Source organism: Myotis daubentonii, chromosome 13, assembly GCF_963259705.1.
Source record: "Myotis daubentonii chromosome 13, mMyoDau2.1, whole genome shotgun sequence".
Classification (NCBI taxonomy): domain Eukaryota; kingdom Metazoa; phylum Chordata; class Mammalia; order Chiroptera; family Vespertilionidae; genus Myotis; species Myotis daubentonii.
Genome location: NC_081852.1, coordinates 61,659,133 through 61,671,925, shown reverse-complemented (window position 1 = coordinate 61,671,925; position 12,793 = coordinate 61,659,133). Strand labels below are relative to the sequence as shown.

The window sequence follows — 12,793 nt, the reverse complement described above, 5'->3', positions numbered from 1 at the left end:
CACATGGACACACCTGCACATACAAACACTCACAAGCATATCCCTGCACACAGAAACATGCACATTCCTGCACACACGTGCACAGACCTGCACACATACATGTGCACACACACCGCCGCATACATGCTGGCTGCCTCCGTCTGCTAACTGCTTCAGCCATTGACTTCTCCGGGTCTTGATTTTGCTTGTCGTTTTCCTTTTTCCTCCTCCCCTTCCTTCCCTCCAGCCCCGTCCGCCCTGAGAAATTCCCGTCGCCCCTCTACGTTCTGTGGAGCCCACGCTCCTCATCCCTCCCGTGGAGGAGAACCGGGCCGTAGTTCACTGTGAGCGGAAGGGGGTGCCTCCGAGGGGCGCCGGCAGGACTTGGGGAAGGAAAGGCCGCCGTGTGCCTGGCCCCAGGACAAGGGCTCACACACATCGTGCGGTTAGGACAGCCCGTGACCAGGAGCACAGGACAGAGGAGGTGGTGGTTGCAGTCCTGTCTCTAACTTTTGTCTGTTTAATAGGAAAATACTTAAAGCTTGTTTTTCCGGCCTGGACCACCCCTGGTCAGGAAGCACTAATTTAATGCAGCGAGAGAGAAGGGACTAGAGGGCGGGGGGGAGGGAAGAAAAAGAAAAGAAGAGATTGTGAGGGTGGAGTGACCACTTGCCTTCTGGTGGCCGCCAGGGGTGGCGGGAGCGGTGGCTTCGCGCTGCTGGTTCCAGCCCAGGACTCCTGGTTGATACCCACTTTTCCCAAGGGTGTGTTCTCCCCGCCACCCCCCCGGCCCCCCCACCCCCCCACCCCCCCACCCCGCCCCGTCTAACTGTGTCTTCTGATTCCTCTGCAGGGAAACTTCGTGGCTTGCATGACCGCGATTTTGCGGCAGATGGAAGATTATCATTATGCCCATTTGATCACGACTTTCGGGAAGATGAGGACGGACGTGGTGGTGAGTGTCACTCTGACCCTGTCCCATCCCCGTGTTTGGGGCCAGCATTTTGGGGAAACACTGGAGTCGCTGTTTTAAGTGTGGTTCTGCACCGGGGTTTCCCGCGGCTGATTTGAGAAGCCGCCTGGGAGGGTCCACCTGAGCCGTGTTCCTAGGATGAGGGTCCTGACACGCAGACCTGCTGCTCGTGCTGGGCGAGGGGTGACTGGGCTGCCCTGTCCGTGTCCCTCATGGGCTTCGGGGCCGTGGAGGTTTGGGGGTGCTGCCCAGGGAGAGTCTCCGTTCACTCCTCTTCACCCGCTGATTGACTTGCAACAGCGGGAGCCAGAGAGCCTTTCGGCTTAACTTCTCCTCCCTGATCCATTAGCTGTGATCACGGAGCCCGTCAGCACTTGCTCAGTAAATCTCTAATGCAGCCAGACAGGGGACTCGCCACAGAGCGGAAGTGATCGCTCAGGAGCTCCCTCCCTAACGACCACACCCCAGCGCCTCAGGCAGGGGTCCCCCTGACACCCCAGGGCCTCGGGCAGGGGTCCCCCTGACATCCCAGGGCTCACGGCAGGTGTCCCCCCGACACCCCACAGCCTCAGGCAGGTGTCCCCCGACACCCCAGGGCCTCAGGCAGGTGTCCCCCTGATACCCCAGGGCCTCAGGCAGGGGTCCCCCCGACACCCCAGGGCCTCAGGCAGGTGTCTTCCCGACACCCCAGGGCCTCAGGCAGGTGTCCTGGGTGGTCCAGGTGCCATCTCTCACTTGGGAAGTGGGGAGTGAGCGTGCTCATGGGCGTGGTGATGGGGAGAATGTCAGCAGGGGACTGTCAGACTGGGACAGTGGTCGGCAAACTGTGGCTCGTGAGCCACATGCAGCTCTTTGGCCCCTTGAGTGTGGCTCTTCCACAAAATACCACGTGCGGGCGCGCACGTACAGTGCGATTGAAACTTCGTGGCCCATGCGCAAAATTGACATTTTGTGGAAGAGCCACACTCAAGGGGCCAAAGAGCCGCATGTGCCTCACGAGCCGCAGTTTGCTGACCGCTGGGCTGGGAGACATCCTGCCAGTGGCTTCCTGCTCGGAGCCTGGAGTTCCACGTGAAACAGCCCCCAGCTGATTCCAATCCTGTGAGAGCGTGAGAGTGGGAGCAGGCGCCTCGGGCTGAGCACCTCTCCTGTGTTCCTGTGACCATCCGTGTGAACCAGTGGTTCCCAACCTTTTCTTGGCCACGCCCCACCTAAGCCTCTAAAATCCTGATCCCCCCACCCCCCCGTGACATAGAATTCTTATCATTCAAAAAGTGACCCCCTATTCACGGGGAGGCAGCCTAAAGGGCCATGAACGGGGTCTACACAAGCTTCCAAAGAACACGGCAGCCATGAAAGAAACATAAAAGAACGAAAGGACAGTGGACGTTCTGAGGAAGAAACCACTAAGAAATTGTGAAAAAAATAATAATATGAAGTGGTATGGAAACAGGAAATAAAGCTTCAAACACATAATAGGCAACTGAAATGCATGCATATGTCACAATATATATTTATAGACTGTATATGAGGCCCCTAGAGCCATAAGAAATGCACAGAGTTCACTGTGAATAACTCATTCTCAGATTGCCCCCCTGAAAAATCCAGTTGCCCCCCTGTGGGGCGTGTGCCCCACGCTGGGAACCACTGGTGTAAATGAAGCTTAATGAAGGCTCACTCCACCGGACAGTGGGCCTGGGATGCAGGACCCTGACAGGGAGGTCACTTTCGGACACTGGCCCTGTCAGCGCCGTGGCGGGAAGGATGGGGCGAGGCAGGCACATCCTGCTCTGGGGTCCCCGCAGGCCGGTGGAGGCACGCCCGGGACGCAGGGGGCCCTCCCAGCGAGCCCACGTCACCTGTGCCGCAGAGGAAGGAAGGACCCCATAAGGAGCCAGACTGGACAAGGCGGCGGCCAGGGAGCCTCTGTGATGTGGAGGGAGAGGAGGGGGAGCCATGCAGAGAGGGGAGCACGGAGGGTGCAGCATGGATGGGAGCCTCGCTGGGGCAGCGAGCGGATCGGGGTCCGACAAGCCTGGGGGAAGGTGGGGCATAGAGGCCCCTGGAACTCGACGCCGGGCTGAGCAGCCTTGTGCACTTTGCTTGTCTTTTTGTGGGTTTGGTGTGTTTTTTGTTGTTTTTGCTATATTTTATTTATTTATTTGCTTTCTTTTTATTTATTAAAAAAACTCATTTATTTGCTATTTTTCCTTTAATTGTTTTAAAATGACTTTCAAAGCCTTGATTCTTTGAGTAAACGCTTCATTTTCCGATCTGTAGAGTCACGTGCAGCTGTAAAAGATAATGCAGAGAGGCCCCTTAGGCTTCTCCCGGTTTCTCCTGTAATAGCAGCATCTCGCAAGGCCACCTGGGGCATCATCGGCGCTGTTGCGATCCACATCCACGCAGTCGCTGACCTCGTTCCCGTCCCCCGGTTTTCCTTGTGCTCTGCCCCCAAGTGCTTATCGGGAGCGATCGCCCATGCGAGCAGGTGGGAAGGCCGGGACCATGGACTCCATGGCTCCTGTCACCTGAGCTCCGCGGCTGCGAGCACTCACCTTGTCGGCCTCCTCTGAGTCGCTCTGTCTGTACAGAGATCCCTGGAGCCTGTGAGAAACCTGCCTCCCCCTCAGAGCTTCCGCCAACATCTCTCAAGAAGCCCCCTCCGTGGCCCTTCCGGAGCAGGGCAGCCAACCCTCATTCCAGAGGCTTCCGACTCCTTCACTTCCTGATGTTTCGTCCTCCCTGGGGGCTGCCTCAGACCAGAGCCCAGTCCAGGCCCTGCCATGTGCCTGTGGTGCCTCTCGTCTCCTGTTCTTTCTTCCTTTCAAGGCATTGCTCTGGGTAGACACCAGGCCAACGGTCTTGCAGACGACCCCCGTTCTTAAGGGTTGCGTGCTGCCTTGTACGTCGACAGGAAGCTTTGTCTGAAATCCAGGCCCCTCCTTTTGCAAGAGTCCTTCCCTGTTGTGTGCATTGAGGGGTGAAAACACCAAGCCGGCCCCTACGGGTGATGGGTGGTTTGATCCCTTGGGCAAAAGGGGGGCCCTGCCAGGTCTCCCCGTGGTGAAGGTGCCCCTTTGTCAGGTCATCTTGGGGTGATACTTTGGCATCCACAGTCAGTCGGCAGTTACTCCCCCCCCAACAAGCCTTCATCTGACGAGTTTAGCATCCTTCGAGGGTCCTTGTCTGGAGCCAGGCCCAGGAAGCAGAGTGGTGATTTCCCCTTCTGAGGGTCACGGCGCTCCATCCTTAAGAACACTGGTACGGGGGTTCAGCGGGAGATGGGGGGAGGGTGGGTGCCTGGACCAGACTTGCAATCTGAACAGATCCCTCTGGGTGACGTGTAGGAACCACGGGGGACAAGAGCGGACACCGGCAGAAGGGCTGGGATTCCCCTCTGGCTGGGCGGTGAGAGAGGCCATTGGCTCAGTGGGCGGGGACGGGACGCACAGAAGCAGCTGGGTGCGTGACGAGAAGGCTTGGCCCATACAGTACAGTGATGGCTCTTGTCGGAGCTGCCCACTTAGTTGGTGGGACCCTCTCCACGAGCAAAGCAGGAAACGCCGCGGGCGTGGGTTGGCCTGGAAGAATGGATTCACAAACACCTCCTATGCGCCCCCCGTCTCCCCTTGTGGACTTGGAAATGCCACCGTCATAGTCTGTGCAGCCACGTCCCCTGTGCGAGGCAGATGCGACGGCGGGGCCCGCGGCCACGGCTGTAAGTGATGCAGACAACACGGACGCCCAGCAGATCCCATCGCCCACAAGGCACAGCGTTCCGTGTGATCAGCAAAGTGCGCGCGTGGAGCAGCTGAGCCCCGCTAATGAGGCGGGGGGCGGTTTCCCGGGAGAGGAGCGGAAGGCGTTGGGGAAAGAGGCGTCGCCTCCGGAATAATAAGAACCAGACCCTGTGTCTCAATTATTAGGCTCGGAGGAGCGATCAGCAAGAAAGCGGGCAATTTCATGCAAATGGAGGCGCGACGAAATTACCGCACTCAGCCGGCGGAATCTGCAAACTGGTCATTAAAATGGGAAACTCTTGAGAAAGTGGGGAACTGAAGTAGTGAAATATGAATTTCAATATTTAAACCGGGGAGAGGAGCCGTGTGTGGTGTGGGGGAGGCACCCCTGCTTGGAGGGCTGGTGGCCAGAACATGTGGGAGCTGGGTTTGGGGGGACAGCGGGCTGACCGTGCCCAGGTCCCTAAAGTCCCCTCAACTGGTGGCCTCTTGTCAAAAGGGTGATCATAGTTGCTCCCTGAGTTTTCCTCTTTAAATATATTTTTATTGATTTCAGAGAGGAAGGGAGAGGGAGAGATGAGAATCATTGATCGGCTGCCTTCTGCATACCCCCACCCGTCCCCTGCCCGCGCCGCCCCCTCCCCCCGCCACTGGGATCAGGCCCTGACCGGGAATCGAATCAAGACCTTCTGGTTCATAGGTTGACTCTCAACCACTGAGCCACACCGGCCAGCGCTCCCTGAGTTTTCATTCGTGGGAGGGCCTGGCTCTGGTGTTAAGGCTGCAGAGAGCGCGTCTGAACCTTGGACCTTGGCGATTCATGCTCTCAAGTCTGGCTCCTGTCTCTCTGCCAGAAGTCCTTGCAGCTCTGTGTGGGGAATTGCTTCCTTGGCTTCTGAAATTCCGTTTACCTCCCGGATCTTCACAGCCACGGCACTGGATCCCCATTCCGTGGGTCACGTGAATGAGCAGCGGGCACTGGTTCGCCACCTCTGACCGGGGCCGCGCCTTTCTAAGTGACTCTCAGTTGCCTTTCCTCCTCCTCCTCCCCAGGCCTCCAGGGGGCGTGCGGGCTCCCAGATGCCTGCGCTTCGGGGTAACCACTTGTTTGGTTCTGGTGAGCTCAGAGCCCGTGCCAAGCTGTCAGATTCGAGACGCTCTCATCCTGGCAGGCACAGGAGGGGACCCCGAGGAAATGGACACCCCTTCCCGATGCCAGGCTGCATCCTAGCGTGGATGCCGGGCGGATAGTGGAGCGCGACTGAGGAGAGCACAGGACCCTCAGGGAGGCAGCGGTCACGGCTGAGTAGCCTGTGGGCTGTCGTTGCCGTAGGAAAGGGCTGGCGGTGCCACCTCGTGCTCGATGGTTCGGGGCGAGCTGAACAGGCACAGGTGGTTGGGAGTTCTTTTATTTGCTAAGTTATATAAGGAAAGAGCATGGACAATAAGGTCCCATATTCAGCTGGATAGGGCCTGTTGATAATGAGAAGTGGAAGTAGAGTAAATAAAAGAATTATTATTTTTTTATATAAGAGAGTATGGGAGAGGGAGAGAGAGAAACATCAATGATGAGAGAGAATCATGGATCGGCTGCCTCCTGCATGCCCCCTACTGGGAATCAAGCCCACAACCCAGGCATGTGCCCTTGACCGGGAATCGAACTGTGACCTCCTGGTTCATAGCTCAACGCTCAACCACTGAGTCACACCGGCCGGACACTATAAGAACTATTAATAAGCTTCATGTTATGTTCGTAAACAGTGTTTTTCTGTAAGCAGAAAGTGTGTGAATACAACATACCTGTAATCTTTGGGGACGGCACTCTTTCTACTAGAAAGACATGCCCTCCGGGGACTGTTTTCAATCATGTCTTTGGAAAAGTTCCCCCGATGGGAGGTGCTGTGCAAACAGAAAGACAGAAATAGTCCGCAGCGCCGGGAAATACACCTGCGTTACTTTTTGGAAAGTTTTCATTCGGCGGCGGCGGAGGGCACGGTCTTTCATCCTGTAATTACTCAGGGCGGGCCAGGCGGCCGGGGCTGGGTCCACGCGCTCCCGCGGGCGGTCTCAGTGTTTCCGTTCTGTTTCAGGACTTCCTGATGGAAACTTTCATCATGTTCAAGAACCTCATTGGGAAGAACGTGTACCCGTTCGACTGGGTGATCATGAACATGATGCAGAACAAGTGAGTACCGTCCGAGGCTCCCCTGCCCCCGGCGCCCCTTCCGCGTCTCAGGCGTCCGGGTTGCCTGGTTACCACGGACGTCCCCACGGTACACGTGCTCCCCCTTCCGTGACCAAATACTTATTTGGAGAAACGTGCCTGGAGGTTGGGTGGTGCCCTTGTGCCAAGACGGGGCTTTGGTACGAAGAACCCGGGCTCTGCCCCCCGAAGAGGAGCAAACCGGGCAGGAGCCCCCTCCCCTTGTCCAGGGCAGAGAGGTGTGTTACGGCCAAAGGTGACCCTGAGTCGGGGGGGCGGGGCGGTGAAAGGATTGAGAAAAGACAGGCAAGAGAATGGAAGCTGGTCTCGGTGGGACGCTGCTCCCTGATGAGGAGACAGCGCCAGCGCCCACATGCCGTGTCTTTATTTTGTAGCAGATGCCACGAGGCAAAGCAGGGGCGTGATCACGTTGTTTACAGCATTCTCGTGAGTTCCAACCTCACTCAACTACATGCACCCGAACTCTACCACAAGGCACGTGGGGCCACGTGTTCGGACCATAGGGTCAAGCTCACAACCACAGCCGTTGGCTACGATGGTGCTGGGAGGGCCCTGCCCTCCAGCTGGGACTTGCACGTGGCCATGAGAGGACCCTGTCCTTTCATTAGTCCAAGGCTTGAACCTGGCCAAAACACCGTAACCGCGCCCCACAGAGGTGCCATTCGCCGTCTCATTTCAACCACCTTTGTTTGCTGCCCAGAGCAATTCTCAGCTCTATGCCAGGTTTGGGAAAGGTGTTAGCCTTTCATATATTTCAGCTTCAAAAAAGTCATGAGCGTGTTCTTCATCCTTCTTAAGCCCGCGTGTGCCGTCGCCGCGCCGGTTAATTTCCAGCCCTGGGGTTTTTAATTTCTGTGAGCAGCAGCCGTGGCCACTGGGCACTCCGTCACATGGGACTCCCAGAAGGAATTGCTGGCTGCCCGCCTTCTTCCTTCCTTCTTATTGCAGTTGTTATGGAGATCGCTGGGGTTCACAGGCCGAGCGGTTGTAAGAAGTAACAGAGAGAGAGGCTGTGTACGTCTGATCTAGGTCCCCTCAGTGACGAACATTTGCTAAAACTGCAGCCCCAAACCTCAACCAGAGCAATGACACCGATGCATCCCATGGCCGTCCCATTTCCCCCCCGTTCCTGGTCCTCGCAGGTGGCCAGTGTTCTCAACTCCATCGCAGTGAAGGCCGGGCCATTTCTGTCACCACACAGGTTCCCTCGTTGTCCATTTATAACCCGCGCTCCTCTCCCTCCACCCCACCCTCCCCAGTCCCTGGAAGCCACTAATTTCTTCTTCATTCACACCATTTTGTCATTTTGAAAATTTTATCTCCTGTGGGATAGGTAACACATAATTCTCTGGAGAGTCAGGTGGGTTGTTGTGTCGAAGGTTTGTTCCCTTTGTCGCCTGTGGTCTGTCCCGCGGTGTGGACTTACCGCAGGTGGTTTAACCGCTGTCCTGTTCAAGGACAGACATCCGCACTGTTGCCAGTTTGAGGCTAATACAGAGAAAGCTGCTGTGAACATTCATGTGCAGGTTCTGTGCGAATGCGAGTCTCCGTTTCTCCGGCACCAATGCCCAGGGTGCCGTGTTGGGTTGCACGTCTAGTTTTTTATTGTTTTAATTGATTTGAGAGAGAGAGAGACATTGATTTGTCATTCTACTTATTTATGCGTCAGTGGCTTGATTCTTGTATGTGCCCTGACCGGGAATGGAACCCGTAACCTCGGAATATCAGGTCGCCGCTCTAACCAACTGAACTACCCGGCTGGGGCCGATGTCAGAGCTTTTAACTCAGATCTGCGTTTGCTGCTGCAATTGCCACGTCTGTGGGGACAGTCCCCAAGCCAGCGCGACTAGCCAGAGACCGCCACGAAGGAGGCCTGTGGACACTGACCACCGTGTGGGTGGCAACCATTTCATTTCCATTTCCCGTCTCACTGCCCAACATGCTGCTCCCTCCCGGGCAAGGAAACAATATTTGTGTGTAGCAGCTGACTCAGCTGGGTGTTTGCAGCCGCTTATGTCCCCCCTGGAGCCAGCTACTTAAAACGTAAAGCCATCTCAGGACATGGATATTTTTTCATTGATTTTAGAGAGAGGGAAAGAGATAGAAACATCAATGTGAGAGAAACACATTGATTGGTTGACTCCTGCACATGCCCCAACCAGGGCCCAGGTTGGGGAGGAGCCTGTAACCGAGGTACGTGCCCTTGACTGGAATTGAACCCGGGACTCCTCAGGCCGCAGGCCGACATTCTATCCCAGTGATGACGAACCTATGACACGCGTGTCAGAGGTGACACGTGAACTCATTTTTTTGGTTGATTTTTCTTTGTTAAATGGCATTTAAATAGATAAAATAAATATCAAAAATATAAGTCTTTGCTTTACTATGGTTGCAAATATCAAAAAGTTTCTATATGTGACACGGCACCAGAGTTAAGTTAGGGTTTTTCAAAATGCTGACACGCCGAGCTCAGAAGGTTCGCCGTCACTGTTCTATCCACTGAGCCAGACCGGCGAGGGATTTGCTTTACTTTTTAAATTTGCCGCTTCCTGTTGAGGTTTCGCATAGCCAGTGGCCTGAAGATGTTAAGCGCGCCTCTATGGCCGCTGCGGACGTAAACGCCTTCACGGGGCTGCCAGCTGAGGACCGGAAGGCGAAGAGAACATGTGGATCCTGAGTGAAGACACAGGAATTCGCATCAGGATGGTGAACACATGCTGAGTGAGCCTTTCCCTGGAGCTCAGCCTCCTGCGTCTGCCCGGCTCAGAGGCGTCGTAATTCCGCTCTTTCCTCCCTGCGCCTCTCCCGGGACGCTGGCCGCCTCTCCCGGGACGCTGGCCGCGCGGAGCTGTTCTGTGGCTCAGACCCGGGTCCCAGGCACGCGGCTGGGCCCACCCTGGCTGCAGGGGGCACGTTTCTGGCTGGTCCCCTGAGGAGTCCAGGACGTGTCCCCCTTTGGCGGAGCTGTGTCCCGAGGCCCCGGGACCTCCAAATGGGCCTGGATTTGGATCTAGGCATGGCCCTGGGCCCCACGCGGAGCCAAACCCACGCACGGAGCTGCGCCACCGTGGGAGCCTCCTCATCCTGCCGGTGTTTCCACAGACTGTGCTAATGCTTCCCACGCAGTTCCTGGGGGCACACCTGCTTCTGGTCCTGGCTCGCTAATGAAGCCTGGCCTGACGGTCAAACAGGAATCCCAGGTCCTTCCCGGCCCTTTATCACCCGCGTCTCACCTGAGCGTTGGCATTGCACGCAGTCGGGTTGTATTCAAACGGCCCCGGATTTAATTCCGGGACGAAGCCCCCCAGGGCGCTCAGGAGGCAGCGAGGAAGAGAAGCTCTGCGGAAGGTGTGGGAGGGCCAAGTGTGTTTGAGAATCCCCTCCGAGTGGGCGCACACCTCGCCTCGCGCTCTCCTGCTGCTGGGGACACAGTCTCCCTGGCACTCGATGCTGGAGGCCCTCCTCCCTCCGTAGGGGATGGAGCCGCACGCCTCTCCCTCTGATGGGCGGACAGCTCTTCAGTGCAAAGCCAGCAAAGCAAACGGGGTACATGATGGAGATGGGGCTGCTCTGCAGGTCCTTCCAGTTTACATGTCCCCGCAGCGCTCCTCGCTCAGGAGGAGGCTGAGCACGGAAGACCCTCTGCTGTTGTGCGTGTCAAGATAAAAAAATAAAGTAAAAGAACCCAGGATGCTGCTCAGTCCAGCCCCACACCCGGGACGGCTCCTGCCACACAGAATCTTCAGACTCAAAATGCCAGTGATACCCAGACTTTACGGATGGAGGCACTGAGTCTCCGTGCTGTTCAGTAATGAATAGAAATCTATGCGTCTATTACAGTGACCCTGTTATGTTTATTTCCACATTCCTCAGCTACGGGTCCCTGTCACGTGACCCCAGCAAAGACAGCAGAGCTTGAAATAAACAGCAGCCGCCGCCCCTGAAGCTGCCAGGGCTGAGCTGCCAGGGCCGGTGCCTGGGAATCAGGGGGCAGTTTGCCCTGAGATGCCAGCCAGGGCTCCCCGCTCCCAGCAGAGCCCTGTGGGCGTGGCTCAGGCTCCCGAGGTGACAGGAGGCAGGTGAGCGTTGGGCTCACACTGATAGGAACTGACCCGGGGCTGTGCCTCCCACCAGCACCTGGCGTGCAGGACACCGAGGAAGGTATCAGCAGGGGTGCTTTCTGGGGGAATTCGCTTTTTGTTTTGCGATTCTGCATGTAGGTGAGATCATACAGTACTTGTCTTCCTCTGACTTAGCCTCCTGCCCTCAGGATTCACAGAGGAGGTAGCACATGTCGGATTCCTTCGTTATCGTGACCGAGTCGTATTCCAGTGTGTATGTGCTCCTGGCCCGTTCATTCTTGACATTGACATTTTTTATTTTAAAAAAAATTGTTTTAATCTGTGAAGACTCTTAACACAGTGGCTCTCAACCTTCCTAATACCGCAACCCTTTAATACAGTTCCTCATGTTGTGGTGACCCCCAATTTCCTTGTTACAAATTGAACATAATTAAAGCATAGTGATTCATCACAAAAACAATATGTCATTATATATGTGTTTTCCGATGGTCTTAGACGACCCCTGTGAAAGGGTCGTTTGACCCCCAAAGGGGTCGCGACCCACATGTTGAGAACCGCTGCCTAACAGATGGATACTAGACTTGTCAGGGCGATCACTTTGTAAGTTACATGGATGTCTAATTGCTGTTGTATGTCCGAAACGAACATAATATTGTATGTCATCTCTAATGGAACCATCGTAACAAATGGAATAAAAAACAAAAAGGAGAAAGGACTCCGGCAGAGAGAAGCTGCGTGGATTCCCGCCGATGAACTCGCTGTCGGGCACCGTGACCGCCCACACAGGGAGGCGGGGCGCTCTGCGTGGAAACTCCACTAAACGCGGGTTTGGAAATGAAGTCTCCGGAAGACGGGCCGTGGTGTTACACCGTATCTGTCACGCTCCTCTGCGTTCTGGACGCGGGGTTGGCAATAAAGTGGAAGATTTCGTCTCCGTCTTCAGGGAAGTCTGACAGGGGAAGACTTAAGTTTGAAAAAAATTTGCCTATGTAGCGCGTGTGCCGAGCCAAAAAGAGATAATATTATTGCTCCGTGTAACTTCTCCATGGAATCCGTGTTAACAGGACTGAGGCATCTCCTATACATTCTGACTCAGATAAGACACGTCTATGTTCCCTTGCTGTGTGTGGGTGGCATTCTGTAGATTTGTGCGTGGCCCTGGGATGCGACTGCGATGCGGAAATCGCTTCTTACTATCTCAGTGGCTGCTCATTGCCGGGTGACTGCCTGGCACACAGTAGGTGCTCAGCCAACAGTGGCCGCGTGGCTGCCTGACTTTACAGGGGAATCGGTCTCTCTTACACAGCCCCCGAGGGAGTGCCTGGCCTACTTCTGTCTCAGTTCTTTCCAGGAATGAAGGACAGTCATCCTCGTCACGCCTGGGTCCAGGCAGAGGGCGTTCCAGATGTGGCCCCACGATGAGCAAGGGGACCCCTTGTTCACTTCAAGACCATCAGCCAGTGCAGGTCCTTCCTGGGAAGCTGTTCTGCATTTAGCACAAAACCCGCCTGGGGGAGCTCCCCGTGCACCCGGAGCCGGCACCCGAGTGAGGGCTGAGCCGCGGGGAGGCCGCCGCCCGCCGAGCTGGTGTCTCCCGTCTCCGGGTGACCTTTTCCGTCTGACTGCGGGGGAGGCTTGTCCTCGGTGCTCACCTGTCAAGTCCCCAGCGCTGCGCGTCCATCCAGGCTGCAAATTATATTGTAACGTGGAGTATTTGGTGCTACACTGCCGTTTGGTGATTTAGGGGGAAAATGAACTCTGACAGCTTGGTCTTTGCAGTTCAGTGAATTCT

At 56.0% G+C, this 12,793-nt stretch overlaps 1 protein-coding gene across 2 annotated transcripts in view; it reads left to right on the top strand.

Annotated features, from left to right (window-relative positions):
* The window catches only part of DOCK1 (dedicator of cytokinesis 1), a 288,665-nt gene that overhangs the window by 199,456 nt on the left and 76,416 nt on the right, over positions 1-12,793 (top strand). For both annotated transcript variants that reach the window (XM_059661723.1, XM_059661724.1), the window contains exons 28-29: positions 833-934; positions 6,786-6,880. In XM_059661723.1, the coding sequence (XP_059517706.1) occupies positions 833-934; positions 6,786-6,880 (197 nt within the window). The remainder of the gene's footprint in view (positions 1-832; positions 935-6,785; positions 6,881-12,793) is intronic.